Consider the following 18,910-nt stretch of genomic DNA (forward strand, 5'->3'; position numbering starts at 1 on the left):
CCCCCCCTCCCTCCCCCTCCCCCCCCCCCCTCTCCCTCTCTCTCTCTTCCTCTCTCTCTCCGCTCTCCCTCTCTCCCTCTCTCTCTCTCTTCCTCCCTTCCCCCGTCGTTCTCTCTCTCTCTCTCTATGTATCTCTCTGTCTCTGTCTCTCTCTTACACACCGAAATGATGAAGCCGCAAGGATAATGTTCCCGAGTTATTCGGAAAGAATCGAAGCATGCACACAAAGACCAATAAAAAAAATAAGATTTTCCGCAGCTGTACACAAGGCAATTACACGTGACGAAATACAAAACCGACCCATGACCGGCGCGCTTATTAGTATAATTTAACGCTCTTCCATTTCACTCTTTCTCCTTTCCTGTGATTCATCTCTCTCTCCTCAACATCCCACCCCAATAACCCCTAACTTACACTGCCAAGTTTTCAGCTTTGCCCATGCCCACAGTTGGAGATATCACCAGCCCTCAATCCACTGTGAGGCCACTTCTTGATCATGGTCTGGAGAAGGAGGAGAGAGAGATGATGGAGCGCCCTCCGAATGGCTCTCCATGAACAATTCTATCCTGGTGGTGATCTCCTCGGGAACAGTCGCGGTACACTTCTCAAATTCCTCCCATACAATCTCTCTGAACCACGGATGCCTCTTCACCGACTCGGCGCCGCCCCCTCCCAGTCTTATCGACTCGTCCACCTCCAGCAACTGCATGATATAGACGTCCTTGATGACGATGATGATGATGATGAAGAGAAATATAATTTTCATAGGTTTTTCCCCTGAATTCTACTCTCTCCGTATTCAGCCTGTGTCTGAGGTAGTTTTCATCCTCACTTTTTATCCAAGGGTGATGATGAGTCGTCATTGTCTCTCGTCACCGAGTATGATCAGGATGATGATTTCCTCTTGTCATCAGGTACCCTATGTTAACGTTGCTAAGATGATGAAAGACGATGATGAAACGTCGTCGTCATCTCAAGCTACAGACGGTGAGGACGATGGGTTTTGAATGATGAGGACGCTGAAGATCACAATGACGATGAGAGGTAATGGATGATGATGACAATGATGGGTTTTGGCTTATGATGATGGTGATCATGATGGGTTTTGGATCATGATGATACTCTTGATGATGGGTTTTGGATCATGATGATGCTGACGATGATGGGTTTTGGATCATGATGATACTCCTGATGATGGGTTTTGGATCATGACGATTCCGACGATGATGGATTTTGGATCATGGTGATGATGATAATGACGATGACGGGTTTTGGATCATGATGATTCCGACGATGATGGATTTTGGATCATGGTGACGATGACAATGACGATGATGGGTTTTGGATCATGATGATTCCGACAATGATGGATTTTGGATCATGGTGACGATGATAATGACGATGATGGGTTTTGGATCATGATGATTCCGACGATGATGGATTTTGGATCATGGTGATGATGATAATGACAATGATGGGTTTTGGATCATGATGATGATGATGATAATGGGGATGATGGGTTTCGGATCACGACGATGATGATGATAATGACAATGAAAGCTTTTGGATGATGATGATGCACATGATGATGGGTTTCAGACGATGGCGATGATGATCATGATGATGAGATGATGATAATGATGATGAAGGGCTTTGGGTGACCAGGATGATTCATACAGGGCACAGGAAGGAGGAGGTCGAGGTTGAACCTTGGATATCAGGTCGACCGCCTCTGGGTTGAATAATCCGCGAAGATTCAAACGCCCCTTGGCAATCTTTGAGAACGTCTCCAACTCCCCCTCCCTCCACGTACCGAACGGCATCTCGACTTGAAGCATGAAGTGAATGAGCACCCCCACAGCCCACCTGCATTTTCAAACATTAACTTCTAATCGTGTCAACTCTCGCAGAAGTTGGATTTTCTGCAGACCCACCAGTCTGCAGCAAGGCCGTGCCCTCTTCCTTGTAGAATTTCTGGAGATAAGGAATCAGCAATTCCACAAATGGTGTATGTCCTCTCACTCTTTCCATCTAACTTCTTCGCAAACCGAAAGTCCACCAACTGCAGATTTCAAGAACTCATTAGACCACCTAAATAAAAAAACAAAGGAAATGTTAAAGACTAGAGAGAAAGCTTCAGATTCGGACCTGCAGATGCCCCTTACGGTTGAACATCAGAATCTCAGGCGAGATTCCTCGATAAATGATAGAATTCTACAATTTGAACAGTACGTGAGTTAACGTGAGTCGTGGTTTATCGTAAAGGGAAAAAGAAAGAGTAAGGGGCTGACCTTATGAAGCTCCTCCAATGCAACGACGACCGAGGCAGCACAAAATCGTGCTGAGTTCTCATCCAAGGGCTTGTGGAGTATTGATAATAGCGAGCAAGATAGACAGGATTTAAGCAGTATTCCGAGATAGGAATTGTCAGCGAGCGTGCAAAGAACTTTTGGCACATAAGTCAAATGGCTCAGGCTCTTCAAGAAATCCCTTTCCTTGATCACCTGTTTTTCTCTACCGAGCTGCTTGACCCTCTTCTTCGAGAATCTTTTCAACGTCAGAAGCTCTTCTGAAAGTCAACCAATTTGAAAATGAAACTTTAAAAAAAGTCATGGAAAGATGCACATAACACGAATGTAGTTTATGTTTTTTCCTGTTTTGGGAAACTGTGAAGATTATTTTTAAGATGAGTTCAAAGATTTGGTCAAACTCACCTGAATCATTCAAAACGATAAGACCCAGATCGCTGCAATCAGTTGCATGAATCAACTTTCTCCATTCCTGGGTAAAAGCTATATTTTCTCAGAGGAAAAAAAAACGACTTTGTAAATAAGGAAATATAAAAAAAACATACCAGGTCAGAAAATCTAAGTTCAGACAATCTAGAGTCGTTAGCTCTGGCAGAATCTTCAGAGCGAACAAGAGATTTTTTTGACCTTGCCCATGTAGTAGATCAAACACCAACAGAGTTTATGAGCTAGGGAAAAGGATACTAGTAACAAATCAAGGCGTAATGAATTTTTACTTTTGATCATCTGAAGGGGGATTTGGCAAGGGTCCAATGGCTGACTCAAACTTCTCCTTACTAATGATCCCACAGACAACTTGACCAACTGCAACGGCAGTCAACGACTCAATCTTCTCACCAAGAAGTGTCCAGTCACCAAAGTGGCTGCCTTCTGTAAGCAAAAGCTCATGAATGCTGCGTCTTTGACCGTTATCCTTCTGGCTCTCGTGAGGAAGACCGAAAAGATTCGGGCTTTGCAAAAATGCATCATCGTATGTCATTTTCACCTGACCTTTCAGAACAATGTACATCCCAGGCAGATACTGATCCTAGAAGAGAATAACGTGGAGCAAATTTAGAATCTGAATCTCAATATTTATACTGCTTCAAAAAGAAAATATGTAAACAAATGGTGATGTTAATCACATTTCTTTTACCCTTTCAACTATCTGTTGGCCATCTGAGAAAGACGTTTGTTCCACCACATCTGAAATGTTCTTCAGTTGCAGTATAGTCAACTTTGAAAACAGTTCTATAGATCGAAGAATCTTCAGCAAGGGTAAGTTGGAAAACTTGGACATCAGGATTCCCCTAAAATCTTCTCTCTTTAAAGACCAGAGAGTCCCACTAGTCACTGCACGAACAGACGCCTGGAGTGGCTTGTTGTACCTGTTCAAAAGTGACAAAAATGAAAACCTAACAAGAGGGAGGATTTCGAATCATCTAGAATTTTAAATTTAAGGTAGTCAATGTTCCGGAGATCAGTATTCATCTCTTACTCACATGAATTTGAACAAGAATAACAGAGTCACACCAAGTCATAGATTAGAGAGGAGGCAGAGCTACTAAATTTACAGCACATTTGATAAAATTAAGATCAACAGCAGATGGACAAATTTCTTCATAATTAGTAGTTTGAAAAGCTTTATCTCCTAATCAATGTGATAAATTTATGCCAACAGCCGGTCCTCAGTGTCATAATGTCAGGAGAAAAATAGAGGTTCAACATGTTTGTCTGTACTCTTGAGGTTTTCGTTTCATTTTTACTTCTCTTTGAGGAGATTTTATTGCAAACCAAGTATTAAATGAGTTTTCATATTTAAAGGCCAATCATACTCATTTGAGTGGATAACAGACAGAATATTCCCTATAAACAAACTTACATTAACGCCAACTCCCCAAAGGACGACAGCTTTTTAGCAGTGTACTTATGAAGGACTTTAATAACTTCTTGTCCACCATCCTCCACCTGAAATTCAAGAAATCCAAGACCAATTAGAAGCTGTGAAGCTATAAAGAAGCAAAGAAGTTATGCTTCTCATGGGTGAAAATTGAGTTGAAAATTTAGTACATACTACTCTTGTTCTTACAACTGTTACTGACCATCAAACCCATTAAATTACAATCACGTTTGAGATTTGGAGGGAATTTCCATTGAGATATCAATCACAGAGTAAAGTGTTCTATTAAAAAGTGCCAGTTAAAAGTTTTGCAAGTTTTTAAGTACCACTACTTGAAAGTTGAAAGAAATGTGAAAATAACAAAATGTTCCTGTCAGCTCTGCATTTATTCCTCAGTTAATTGTATTCATGTACAGCTTTATTTCTTTCCCATAATTGTATTCTACCCTTATAAGATGCAGACTAAGGAAGATTCAGCTCATGTAATCCCTATCGGGTCTACTTAGATCTGACTCATGTAACTGATCACCAATACTAAGGGAACCCTAATTGAATAGAATAATGTTTCCGTATAGATATTTCTTCCTGTTGGTGACAAGATTTACACCTAAGGACAAACAGAAGGGAGCTGGGAGCAACAGCACACATAGAACCAGGGCTTGCATATTGACATTGGACACCTGTCATGATGCGACTATGGACACAACAGGCAATGAGGAGAAAACCAGAATTGACTCTATAAATGGGTTCCCTACATTTATACAGAAAAGAATAAGGCTCCTAAGACAAACTACATAAAGGTTCCTAATCTCCAACACTAAGCCACAAGCTGAAGAATGAGTTCCATTTGAATCTTGGAGGTACGACAGAAAGAATAGGTACAATATGTTATGTTTGCAAATCAAGAAATCCCGACCGCTCACACAATGACAAGACTCAATCAAGAAAATTTTCTTAATTGGAGAGAATACTATGAACAATACAAAGAGAGGAAGGTCTATGGGATCGTAGATGACATGATGAGAGGTGGACTGGCCAGATTAGCTACCTCTGGATGCCAAGAGGACTTTGATACAGGACTACCATGAACATATTTGGAGAAGAGGAAAAAACAGACAAGAGTTCTGATAGGGACCTTGGTCGAGGTCCGTATCTGAAGGTGGAAGAACCTGAGACGAGAAGGGAATTCCCGGGGTTGCGAGGTGAAACGGGAAGGGTAGGGGAGGGCCGAGCAGAGGAGGTAGGGATCGGCCGAGGATGAGCCTCCTGGAGATGCGGTGAGGAGGAGACGGTCGCGGGGACAGGGACCGTGGAGGGAGAAGACGTGTGGACGTAGGAGAGACGAAAGGAGGAGAGAAACCACTAATCCTTCATAACCAAATGCCAGTCTGCCCTCCTCCAAGGAGGGTTGTGCTATTTAAAGTTAACATAAAGAGAGAGAAAGCATAATAAAGTGACGAGAATGCCCCCATGTGGAGCTTGGTATCCTATCAAGTTCACTAGCCGAGCTCCTCAGGCCACATGTGAGGAGCTCATAGAAAGGACAGAGTCTTTTCTTGGGGCTCACATCAGAGTCAGGTTGATTGCCGGGAGATCCTCTCCCCACCAGGAAGGGGCAAGGCCGATTCGTCTTGTCCGAGTTACTTCTTCAGTCTCTTCTCCCTCACACCACATTTTAGTTGATCTCTCTATCTGAGTCTTGAATCTTCTGGTGCTATCTTGGGATAGTACTATTCTTGGCTTTTCTTGAACGCGAGAGATCGATCCGCGTCATTTGGGATTTTGCAACACCGATGCAATATTTCTCCCACAGGAATAGTATCAGATCTCCAACTCCAGCTAGGTTGAACATAACTTCTTAAGAGAAAAAATACTTCCAATCTTGGCAGCATCCATCTTTATTTATCATGCAAGCATCTTCATTTATTTATTTATTTCTTCAAATGGGCCGCATCTGGGTCCCTGGGATGCAAGAAAACAGGCCCTGTCTAGGCTGCAGAAGGGCCCATGAAGAATGCTGCCGGGCTGCAGTCTTAACAAGGCTGCAGACGGGCCATGATGCATGCCTTGTTACTGATTGAATCAAACACCATGCCTATACCCCGAACTCCTCAAAAATATGTATTGATTGAATGAAGAAGGGAAGCCCAAAGTAAAAATATTCAACATTCCAGAAGAGAATAGAGGTAGGAACAATATCCAGGAGAAAGTATTTTGTGGGCAAAGAAGAGTGAGGCAGAAGAAGCACGAATGGAAGAAGCTGCCCAGAGAGTCGATGCGACTGGAGAGCCAAAAGAGAAAGGGGGTATGTTGTGCATATTAGAGGAAGATCAGGGAGGAGCAGAATAGGAAAGAGAGAAAAATCAGAGAGGGGAACGGAAACTCATGACGAAATGATTCTGATAGAGATGCAGAAACCCATATGGGTATTTTTGTCACTTCCTCATATGATGCAATTCTCCTCATTGGAGGGCAGGGAAAATGTGATGGTAAGTTGAACCTTCCACGGCGATATTCTAGACGTCATACCTTTCTGACAACATCCACTCCAATGAAATTCCTTCTCGGCAATACCCAATCTGCCAACTTCTTTCCTTCCTCTTCTTGACAACATTCCAGCCCGTCTATATCTCACTCTCTCCATCTCCATGTACAATGCAACCTGATAAACTCCTCGTCGGGCTCGCACAATATTCAATAGAATTCCAAATTTGCAACAAGTGTTCTCCGTGAAATAGTAGGGAAAGAAACTGATGTTCGAGAGAAAGGAAGGATAGGATAGGGCGTGGCGAGGGAGTGAGACGCCAGAGAGAGAGACAGAGAGGGACGTCTCCTTGCAGATTCGTCTGCCTGGAGCTCCTGGGCAAAGCGAGGAAGGGAAAGGGGTTAGGGTGGCGAGAGAGGGAAGGAGGGTAGGGAAGGGAGAAGGCTTCCTAGGGTTCTTCTTGTCCACTCTCTTCCTCGGCCCCCCTTCCCTTATGACTCACGGGGCTCCGTGAGTCATAACCCTTAGTGGGTTTGGGCCTGTTCGGACCCCTTTCGTGGGCCGAAAAGACAGGGGGTCGTCTGGATCAGGGTCTTAACACAATCACACAGGATCATACTAATTTGGTATCAAAGCTTCCTATTCATAGATCCCTTAGAAGATTGAGTTCGCATCCTCAAGTCACAATTATCTGCATACTGCACGTCATGGAATCGTCTTCGCAACCTCCCGCCAACATTTTGATTTCTTCAAGCCTTGCCCAGCATACTGCACAAGCTCCCGCCCTTCCTCAAGAGTTGCCTCCAGTACCACCTCCACCACTGTCCAATCCTCCTCTACTTTTGGAATCCCTTTCGAAGCTGTCCCGACCTCTTATTCCCCAGCAACCAGCAGCCACAGCAGTTCCATCCCAGGCTGATGTTGCCAATGCTCATGTCACGCACGGGGGCTCCTCCTGGTAGTCTTAAACACCACAGGTCCTCAGGCCTATTAGGCCACCACAGCCCAACCCACTGTGAAAAAGCCCGTCGGTTCAAAAAGCTTGGGCCTAAAGTTATATAAGGCTCGCTGGGACAGTTGTGCAGTCCATGGTCAGCCCAAAATGGCCCATGGGCTCAATTGGGGCCCATTATAGTGGCCATGCCGCGATTTCAGCCCCGCAACACGGCCAAAATACCCTATGCACCAACGACCACCATCACCAAGCTGCACAAACCAACCTCCCACGCCATCCACCGCATTCCAGATGCCCCCCTCTGACACCAGTCATGAACACCCTGGACCTAGCACTCCCAGATAGCAACTAGAGCCAGGTGAGAGCAAATCATCAACTATGACCGAAGGCTATTGATATGATCCGCCATCATACATACGATAGAAGGCCCAACAGCAGACGACCCAGACAAGACGGGCTAGCCCACTTTGACCTCTACTTAAACCAGGCCTCTAAGGAGGTTCAGCAGGAAGTTGGATTGTGTCTCCCGTGAGCATCCACCCTTCTCACTGTCCCCGTCATCAGTCCACTTCTCTATGCTTTCAGGCCGACATCATCCCCCTGCCAAGTAACGACCGCTCATCGGCAGTCCTTCACCAACCTGTTAGATTGTATGGTTAAAATGTCTTTCCCTAGTTTCTAAGGGGGTTTTGCGTAAAAATGTAATATCCTATCTCCCTATTTAAGGCAGATAGAACATGAATGACATTGAGAAATTCCACTTATTTTCTAGGGTTTTCATTCCCTCACTCCCAGGGCAGCAGGAGGAATCCTGCCGGCCTGCCTCTCATTCTCTCCTCCAATCAGCCAAGAGTCGACACGACCTCTCACCATGCATGTTCCCCACTCTTCACCCAAGGAACTTCTCTCATCTCTCCCGCTTTCTTGTCTCCAATATGTGCTACATTTGGACCCATTGAAATATTAAAGTTATCAGTTCATTGAAGTTGGACCCATTGAAATATTAAAGTTATCAGTTCATTGAAGTTACGATTACATGCAAGGATCGACAGTGTTCTCACCTTGGATGTATAGGCTTCCCTACGACCTGAGTCACACATCGGAACAACCCAATTTGGCAACCCAAGCCAGAAAGACTTCAGTCCCACAGGACCTCCACCACCACCCCGACAGACTCGTCTTTCACAGTTGCTTCTCTTGTTGGCATTCCAGGTTCACAAAAGAGACTTATCACATACCTCTCCAATGATGTCCACTCTGTCAGAATTCCTTCTCTCGGCAACGCCCATTGGGCCAATTTTCTCCACCTCTTCTTGACGACGTCCAACATGTCTACAGCTCATTCTCTCCACCTCCCTGTACGATAAGATCACCGAGGCTCATACTAGATTCTTGTCCATATTCACATGACATGCCCCTTAGTTGGTTGGGGAAGAAGTTTAATGGGTCCGTTTGGCAGCTTTTCTAAGCCATCATCTTTTATAAATGCAACACAGTATCGCACGCACTCCCCCCTAGTTTCACCAGCTTGTCCTCAAGCTGGATATCTGGGAATTATCAGCTAAGGGTGGATGCAAGATCCCATGAAGCTCCAAACTCTGGTAGACCATTCCAAAAAGTTGACTCGCAAGCCACATGAAGAGGGTTAAAATGCAATTATCTTCTCAGGTGACACTGCCCAATTCCATTCCTAAAATAGAGATGCCAGAAGAGATCAGACATGGTCGTGAGGATCGAGCACACAGTTGTGACAGTTACAGCTTGAAATTCTTCCTCGGTCAGTTACAGTCGCCATGATGCGCTCGCTTGAGCCCCTCTCCCATTACCAGCAGCCTCATGCCATCTCCACTCTGCCAAGTCATGATCGGTGCCCTGGCAAGACCGTTGGGTTCTTCTTCTCCCACTGATCATCAAACTCTCTCAGGTATGCCTTCGTTTAAATGGCATAGTCAAGTAAAGCCGGGGTAGACTAGGGATATTCTGCTTACCTCATAGCTGGCGGGAGAGGAGGGGTAAAGGCAAAAAAGAGGGAAGGATAGGGAGACAATACAACTTCAACTGATTCTTAGTTAACCTCCAAGGAGGGTGATATGATGCCAAACATGAACATATCCAAAGACCAGGAGCACGAGACACAAAAAGGTGGAAAGTGATGTAAAAATGAGAGAACCATTTCTCCCCTAAAATGGTTATGTATCAGAAGGATGCAGCCATTCATGGAGAAGAAAGTAACCAAAAGGGGTATTACTAAAATGTTCCCAGGTATAATGGGGATCATACTAGAACTGAAATATGAAGCAGTGGGATAGGAAAATAAAACTGAAAAGACTTCTTACATTCCATAGAAAGTAAATATACTAATTGTGCCAACAGTCAAATTACATAAGCTAACCTTTGGGAATCGCTGAAAATGGAGGCAAATAAAAATATTGTACATTTCAAGTGTCTCAGCACACCTGTGTGGCGAATACTTCAAATTCTCCGCTTCCAACGATATAGAAGCACTCCCCTTCCCCGCCCTGAAATTTCCAATCATGTGAATTTTCTGTGTCCATAAAGCCTAAATTATCGAAGTGAAGGCCAGATAGTTTTTTGGAAAATGGAACTAACCTGCTGAACAATTATATCCCCCTGATTAACCTTAACTCGATGCATGCAGTCCAGCAAGACACGAGACTGTGAGTCTGTAAGTTTTCTGAATAAGAAATGATCGCGTAGAACCCTTTCGATATGGACCTAGACATGAGAAGTCTAAGTAAAAGACCAATTGACAAATAGAGTAAAATAAAGTTAAAAAGATTAAAGAGCAATAGATAAGAGACTAGGATCGTTGTGAATGATGACTATATACTTCTTCTTCCGAAGATTTCCTCTGCGATGGAGAAGGAGGAGCCCACACAAGACCACTATCAAGCGAGCTCTCAATGGCCCTCAGTCGCGCACGCGACAAATCATGTCTGGCGCGAAGGTTGCCCATGGTCAACGCAACTGCTGAAGGAGACTCAGGACCGGGCACTTCGGTGAAACTGTGCAGACTTCTTAAATTGTTTGGAGTTGTCCGGGATGAAGCCGTCTAGAAAAACAAGCAAAAATTTTGATCTTAATTTGATATGCCCGAGAATATAAACCCATCAAAAATAAAAAAACGGCTGATTAGAAATATAACGGGAGAAAAAATCCTTTTCCGTACGCCAACTAGTCCATTAATTTGCACGACAATGATGGTAATATCGTCTGTACGAGTTTCATACTGCAGCCAAAGCCGGTATGACTCGGCGACAATTGCAGCACATGCATCCCTTGGATCCTTAAACTTTGAAACCTGCAATATTTCACTCACATATTAATCTCAATCTTAGAAAACAGAATTACTCAAAGAAGATTTAATCACCATGTCGACGACGGCTTGGCTGGAGAGAAACTCGAAGACACCATCACTTGCAAGAACGAAGAAAGGGTGATCCTGGGTAAGCTCAAAGGCGATGATTTCAGGCATTGCCACCACACCAATCGATTCAGCGACAAAATCTCCTATACTCCTAGTAAACGCAGTCCCAGGATACATCCCATTAGGAACCCAGACTCTGGGCGGATCCCCATCATCACAATCTTCAGTCCCCCAGCACTGAACATCAGGGTTCTTGAGCCCCTCAATCTGATCCAGCGTAAGAACCCTAGCCCCAGCTTTCTTCACCCTCTCCTGCTCATCAGCTCGAAACGGAGTCTGATCCACGGACAGATCCACAGCCACAGTCTCTTTCCCTCTGTTTTCAGCGATTACAGCTCTCGAATCACCGCAATTCGCCACGTAAATCGTTCTTCCCCGAAGCAACACCACAATCGCCGTAGTCCCGCTCATATCATCGTCCACGGGATCGGCGTGCAACTGAGAATTTGTAGCCAGGAAAGCGGCGTGGCAGGCCTCCACAGGATCACTTCGGAAGCGACTGTTGCGAAGAAGATTCTCGCAGAGCTTTCTCTTCGCGAATTGCGAGCACTGAGCGCCGAATTCTCCATGCCCGTCGAAAACTCCGAAGAAATGGTCGTCTGGGTTCGTCCCAAACGGCGTGTGGATGCAGAAACTATCTTGGTTTGGCTTGTCCAGCGCTTCTGGATAATACCCTCTCTGAGATAGAAACGAGTACCGAAGATCGAAGTTTCCTGTTGGGACTTTCACCGTGCGCGAACCATCTGGAGGAAGAAACTGAGCAGAAACCCTCGCCAATCGATTGATTCCGATGCTGGAGTCTCTCGGGAATGTTGATCCTTGAAAGTGATCATCCGCTGCGTTTTCTCGCCCGGAAGATGAAGAAGAAGCTGTCGGAGAGAAGGCCCCATCTGTTTGCTTCCATTTGGGATCTTCGTTCGAATCCGTAGCTTGCTTTCCGCAGCACTTTGAGCATGAACTTCCCATCAGATCAACTGCTCGGAAGGTTTTAGTTAATCAGCGGACAGAATCGTGCAAGATCAGTCTCGTTCGGGGTCTCTCGAATCCAATTTCTGTGACCTCCGGATGAGCTACGCAAACCTCAATTTCAGAGACTTACATCGACTTCAACTTCAGAAAGCCCCTGCATGAGTTCACCAAATCTCCTCCAATCTCGGAAGAATTTCAAGCATGCCGCCTTCCAATTCCCTATTTACCCAAAAAATCGTCAATGTTATTCTTACCGATTCATCAGACACAGGAATCGAGGAGAACAAACCGCCTCTAACCGATTCATCAGACGCGGAATCTTCGCGAAGCTGCTCCAACACCGATCAGAGACCGCCAAAAGAGAACTGTGAATACTGCTATCAAGATCAGCGTGCTCAATCGCAACGAGAGCAACAGAACCTGAGATCCGATAGCTCAATTCTTCCCTTCAACTCCCTCCGCAGATCATCCGGGGAGGAAAACGCCGACGAGACGCGGAATCTTCGCCCAGCAGCTCCAAACCCGATAGAAAAACAGCCAAAAGCGAACTGCGAACACTCTTCACGGGATCAACGCGCCAAATCACAACAAGAGCAACAAAACCTGAGATCCGATAGCTCAATTCTTCCCCTCAAGTCCCACCGCAGATAATTCGACGAGAAAACCGCCGCGCAGACGCGGAATCTTCGCCGAGCTGGTCCAAAAGCGATCGAAAAACAGCTAAAAGCGAGCTGCGACCACTCTTCTCCGGATCAGCACGTCCAATCACAAAAAAATAAAGAAAAACCTGAGATCAGACAGCTCAATTCGACGAGAAGAGTTGAATTTCGCTGGCGAGGGGGTTACACGATCCCTCGGCCTCATCTCGCTGGCCCCCACCCCCTCCACAAAGATAGAAAAACAACGGCTTGGACGAGAAGCGGACTTCTACGGTATTCCCCCTGCTTATCGTCAACATACCATAATAAACTAAATAATACCAAAAGTTTTAATCGGATAAATACGCCGAAATACAGCTATAAATACGAGATTTGAATTTGTTTTGGCGGGATCAGGCGGGAAAGGAGAGGGAGCCGCAGCAATGGTAGTAGCCGCTCTCGGCGAAGACGAACCTCTGCGAGAGGTGCGCCTCGCGGAGGAGGTACTCGCCCCAGTCCTCGTTGCCGAACTGGCCGAGAATGGCGCGCGCGTCGAAGGAAGAATCTCGCTTCCTGCTCGTCTTGCTCCTTCGCCGGTGCCTCGCGTTCATCAGAGTCGCGTGCAGCTGAGATCGGGACGGATTCGAGGGGTTTGAGCGCGTGGATAAGAAAAAACCGGAGGAATTGATGATTTCTGCGCACCTTGAGCGTTTGGCGAGCTTCCTTCTCCAGAACGAGCCCTGCCTCCGCGTACGCCTCGATGATTGCCTCTGTGATGAGGCCGATCGGTTCAGGAATTTGATTGACTGCAAATTTAATGAATTGACTGATTGATTGCATCGGCGATCCAAGACGGCTTTCGCTTTGGCCGATCCCTTGTTGATTGGTCCACTATCGTCAGCCGATCGGGATCGATGGATTCTACCGCGGCCAATTTGCAAAAATGTGGCAGCTCTCCGTTGGACGAACAGCTGGCATTCATCTGCCGCGGATCGACCACATCGATCTGATCCACGATGCATGATCAAATGACTGTAGCGATCGGATCGGCCAACGAGCACGCTCAAGATCTAGTCCGTTTGATCGATCAGTTACTCGATCGGATCTAATTTTTTGATCCGACGTAGAAGATGAACTTTACCGATCATGATCGTGATCATGATCGTAGTTCCCTGTCTGGACGACTGCAGAGATCGGATTGGCCCACGAGTACAAGCAAAATATAATCCATTTGATCGATCAGTTACTCCATGGGATCTAATATTTTGATCCGGCGAAGAAGATGAACTTTACCGATCATGATCATGATCATGATCGCAGTTTCCTAACTGGATGACTGTAGAGATAGGATTGGCCCACGAGTGCGATCAAAATCTAGTCCGTTTGATCAATCAGTTACTCTATCAGATCAATTTGTTTGATCCAATGAAGAAGACGAACGTTACCTATCCGATCATGATCATGATCTCAGTTCCCTAGCTGGATGACAGTAGAGATCGGATTGACCCAATAACTCCAGCAGGATAATTTTTTTTTATCTGATGAAGAACTGAGCCACTGCGATCATGATCATGATTGCAATTCGTTTACTAGAACTAACTCTGACGATTACCGCAGGCGCGCATCAAACGTCCCTCGCCGCCGACTTCCTCCACCGGAGCATAGAGCACCCGAGCCCTCACCGGCGAACCCTTCATGCACTCCTGCAACACAATTCAGATGAAGAAGACGAACGTTACGAAGTAAATTTTCTGATTACATCGATCCATGACGAAGAACATACATCGGAAACAGAAGACGAGGATTACCAAGCCTTTAAGTCGGATGGAGATGGGGCGATTGTCCAAAGCCTGCAGCACTTTTGGGGAAACTCGCTGCGAATACGGATTAAAACTGATAAGAGTTCAATTGAACAATTCTGAGGATGAACTGGTGATAAATCTGCATGAGAGGGAAGCATTCACCTGCAGCACCTCAGCCGCCGCAGCGACTCGCTCTGTGTTCCATAGTTTCAACATGAGGACAGTTAAGTGAAATGTTTTTGGTTTTATGAAGATTGATTTGTCGATTCCCAACTCTGCATTCCAAGAAAGGAACCAAGAATGCAAATCCGTATTCATTGAAGATGATCAACAAATTATTGAAATTTTGACATTAATCGGTGATCTTCAGTCAAGTGCCCGAAAAGCAGAGGGACATCACCTGGCAGCACAGAAGCATTTTGGAAGTCGCTTAGCTTCTCTACCAATTCTGGGTAAATGGCCAGCGGAAGGGAAACAAAGTGGGAGTAATCAAGGAGTGGGCTTCTAATTCCCTGTAAAACAAAGTACAGAGACACGACTGATGAGTACAAATTCAACCCAATAATCAATGAAATGAATAGAGGTATACCCAAAGCTTCAGTAAAATAAAGGAAGATTCTTCAAAAAAAAGGAAGATACTGCAATAAATCATGGCGAAAAGTTGCACTTTTTTGCTGATACATTCCTCTCAAGACATATTGTCTTCAATGTAATTTCAATGATGAAAGACGGTTCCCGGGCAGACAAGGAGAAGTTCGGACGGGGGGTAGGAATTATAGTTCCGGATCGCCCCGGATGTGGACGAAGGACGGGACGGGACGAATTTCATCCCGTCCTACATCCGATGTTAGCTCAGGGATGAAGGACAGGACGGTTTTTCATCCACCGACAAAAAAACCATCCCGTCCAATAATCTCGGGACGGTTTTTCGTCCTGAAATTTGTCCCGTACGAAAATTACCCATTTTATATATTTAATACATTAATATGAATTTTTTCAAGCTTTTTAGGGAATTACTGAGGAGATAGAACGCAAATGGACATATCTACAATTATTTCTGAGTGGCGTCCATTTGCACGCACGTAAAAATACATGGACTCTGATACAAATTGTCATTTCTAGGCCACGTGGCAACATCTCAACCGTCGGATGTGAATCTGGCGGTTTTCCATCCAGATTCATCCGTCCATTGCCCGAGACCTCTGGACAGCCGGTTTTTTTGTCCCACGGGACGAGAACCGTCCCGTCCAGTGGTCGCCGGGACGAATTTTCATCCCGAAATTCGTCCGTATCCTTGGACCGGATGATTTTTTCGTCCCGGGACGAAAAAATCATCTCGTCCGCATCCCTGCACTATAGTAGGAATCAACTGAGGACGAGCTGCCAGAAGACACGGTGAAGAGGATACGATCAAGAGGGGACGGGGATCGGAGGAAAAGATGAGGTTCGGACATAAAAGGGAGAAGGAACAAGTGGTTCCAATAACAAGATACCTCTATGGCTACCCTCCTAAAGGGAGGGCACCCTATTTAAAGGGAAACATGGGTAATAAAAAAGACGCAACTACCCCTAAGAAGGAATTAGGGGTCCTATCATTTTCCTACCTCCTCCACTGCACCATTGATTCTGGTAATGGCTTCTTTAACATTTTCTAAAGAAGATCCCTCAATAACTGCAAAAAAAAAACAGCCAAATGTATTTTCTCAGGATAATCCGGACAACAATATTATCAAAACGTGCATATTAATAATGTTTTAATCAAAATATTGGGAAGGCAGGAAAAAACCAAAGTCATGCGGACATTTCAGGTCAATGTAAAGAAAGGTAAAGAAAACTGACCCACGGAAGTCTCCCCTTTAGAGGAGGGCATTTTTATGTTTACTCCAAACTCTCGCTCAATTTCTTGCTGTGTTTCCCCCCTGCAAGAAACCCATGAAATTAGAGGAGAGAATCAAGCTTCGTTGCTTCACAAAAGAATAAGTACAACAGTGGATTTCAATAGAAATTTGAGCACCCTTTTCCTTTGACGAACCGAAGCAAAGAGCCATCCACCTGCAGGGAAGTGGACAGCAGTTTATGGCACTAATTCTAGCATGATGAAAATATTATTTTACAGATCCATGTTAATAGCCTTGGATACTTGCAGAAGGAAAGAAGGATTGCAAATTATGTAGAAATAAGGGTCATCCAGCAAACCTCTATAGAGACCGCGTGCCGTTCAACTTCACCCCTCACGGAGAAGTCGACGATCGAACCAAGAGCGCCACTTCCTTCTTCGGGTTGCGCTGTGCTGGTGCTCTTGACAGCCACAGAGCTGCTCTCATATCTGATAACTTCCTCAACAGATTTGGATGGAGAGATGGGGACTTTTGTATCCAACATTTCACTCTGAACTTCACGGGCCGCATGATGAAACAAACGAATTGATGATCCGGAAGAATTTCCTGATTTTTCTTGGCCCTCAATTGGATCTCCTCCGTCTGAATTAAAATATGAATGATCACACGAGGAGATTGCTCGGTATCGCAGAGCGGCTTTCCTCATGTCTCCCTTAATTATTTTAGAAGATTGTTGGCAACCACTTATCAATTCGCTCGTCGAGACTCCTAAGATGAGGTTACATAATGCACTGGTAAATGAACTCCAATAGGATATAAAATGCAGGAATTGATAAGTTCTAAATTGGGAGGAATTTGTAGAACCTTCTTTTGGATTAAAGTGGAAGGAACTGAGCACCGGTTTGTTCTTCCCTTGTTGATCTATCACTCTGGGACCATTGCCTTCCATCTTTCTGAAAAACCCAAACGCCTGCTGATGGGCATTAACCTAGCGCAAATTAATGAAATAATGTCAAGAGGTATATGAAAAAATACTACATCTTGTCTGTGAAAATTCTGCACAAAATAATCTTTTTCAAAAAAAATTGTATTACACCCCAAAGTATAGGAAGAAATAAAGGCGTAAGAGGAAAGAAATCCAGGTCAACGCTGAATCAGGAACATATAATCTCTCCCGATTGAAAATTAGGGCAGAAATGCCACGAGAATTTTATCAATTTCATCTATTCCACATACGCGCACTCTGCATAATTACTTGTTATGGGTGATGGACGGAAGAACGGAAGAACTGAATTTTCAAGCGAACAAGAGTAAATTATCAGTTTAGAGATCGACTGAAGCATAAAAAAAACTCACTGATGGGCGAAAGAAAGCGTTGGCGATGCGCGCAACGCTCCAGTTGAGATGAACCCTGAGAGAAGACGCCCACTTGATGAGATCGAAACTCCCAAATAGCCCGAGATTGAAGAACTTGGAATCCACAGAATCAGAAGACAACGCGTCTTGACGGGCAAATGGGAAACAAAAAGACAAATTCACTATAAAGATCAGAGAGGAGGAATCGACTGGGGGAGCAAGCGTTACCCAGAGAAAGACGATCGACAAGAGATCATCAGAGAAGGCGAAATTCTAAGCTCCTGCCATCTGATTAGGATGAGTTTAAGAAATTCTTGAAGGACGTGCAATCTGAACTTTCATTCTTCATTAACTTTCAATTTTTCGGCAGGTAGATATTCCCCAAACAATAGAAGGCATGCATCCCAGATTCACAATTATGTAGATGGTTGGAGGCATCACACTGAATCCAAACACAAAAAGGCATGGACATTCTTCATTTAATTCTTGTCCTGTTAATGAGATATTCATATTTGGATATTAGACTGATCAAATAATCAACTCATATACTTACAATCTTAATAAGTGTTAAAGAGCTTGACTTTGTATATTGTCTAAACATTAATATCTTATGAACAGGAATCATTATGGTTTGAGTCATAAAAATAAATTTAATCGTAATGAATTGTGAAATTTTGTTATGACGATCCAAAGATAGTTGTATCCCCCTTTGAATATTATGTTGACCAAATACAAAATAGGGGATTGTGATGTGATCAAATGGAATATGAGGTGGTGAGAGAGGTGATAATAATTATTTACTAAGGATGATATGAATAATAAGATGAGTAGGTAGGACATGGATAGATCTAATGAAATAAGAGGGTGAGATAGATGAAGACGTGAAGTGATGATGGATGTAGAAGATGAATATGACGAGTTGGGTGAATGGATGTGAGTGGATCTGGATGGATGATGGTGAGATAAAATTGTGGGAGAAGAAACGATAATGAACTAACTGACGTATATGATGGAAGAATGAATAGGTGGTAGTGATATGGAGAATAGGATGTAGATCTAACTATAAGGATGTGAAGGAGAGAAATCAATGAAACCCAAGAGACTAACCTTATACCCCTACGTTCTGCCAGGATCAAGATGTTTTCTTGATGCAGATCCGCCTCTTTACTTCTTGGTTGATCTTCCCCTAGCACTCAAGACACCAACAAAACTTTGATGGGCATTCAAAACC

General features: G+C 44.4%; 2 protein-coding genes across 5 annotated transcripts; both read right to left on the bottom strand.

The window, feature by feature from the left end:
• Positions 1-218: 218 nt before the first annotated feature.
• LOC144703539 (protein phosphatase 2C and cyclic nucleotide-binding/kinase domain-containing protein) lies at positions 219-12,909 on the bottom strand. The gene is made up of 15 exons (XM_078575723.1): positions 11,020-12,909; positions 10,819-10,950; positions 10,480-10,701; positions 10,239-10,364; positions 10,085-10,147; positions 4,171-4,256; positions 3,445-3,676; positions 3,026-3,336; positions 2,855-2,936; positions 2,715-2,781; positions 2,292-2,569; positions 2,149-2,214; positions 1,935-2,062; positions 1,710-1,866; positions 219-703 (listed from the first exon to the last, which is right to left on the bottom strand). Exons 1-15 carry the CDS (start codon positions 12,040-12,042, stop codon positions 458-460), a joined length of 3,219 nt encoding a protein of 1,072 aa, XP_078431849.1. The 5' UTR covers positions 12,043-12,909; the 3' UTR covers positions 219-457.
• Positions 12,910-13,002: 93 nt separating this feature from the next.
• On the bottom strand, positions 13,003-18,910 carry LOC144703540 (uncharacterized). Of its 4 annotated transcripts, none has more exons than XM_078575725.1 (14): positions 18,787-18,910; positions 17,908-18,121; positions 17,680-17,734; positions 17,188-17,311; positions 16,682-17,091; positions 16,500-16,537; positions 16,325-16,404; positions 16,090-16,157; positions 14,886-14,997; positions 14,648-14,760; positions 14,492-14,557; positions 14,296-14,386; positions 13,386-13,489; positions 13,003-13,309 (listed from the first exon to the last, which is right to left on the bottom strand). In XM_078575725.1, exons 2-14 carry the CDS (start codon positions 17,934-17,936, stop codon positions 13,097-13,099), a joined length of 1,503 nt encoding a protein of 500 aa, XP_078431851.1. In that variant the 5' UTR covers positions 17,937-18,121; positions 18,787-18,910; the 3' UTR covers positions 13,003-13,096. The 4 variants fall into 4 exon arrangements, with proteins under 4 accessions (XP_078431851.1, XP_078431850.1, XP_078431854.1 ...); XM_078575724.1 differs by having other exon boundaries at positions 17,908-18,170; positions 18,787-18,908; XM_078575728.1 differs by lacking the exon at positions 18,787-18,910 and having other exon boundaries at positions 17,680-17,825; positions 17,908-18,164.

The sequence above is a fragment of the Wolffia australiana genome, chromosome 5 (assembly GCF_029677425.1).
Source record: "Wolffia australiana isolate 7733 chromosome 5, ASM2967742v1".
Classification (NCBI taxonomy): domain Eukaryota; kingdom Viridiplantae; phylum Streptophyta; class Magnoliopsida; order Alismatales; family Araceae; genus Wolffia; species Wolffia australiana.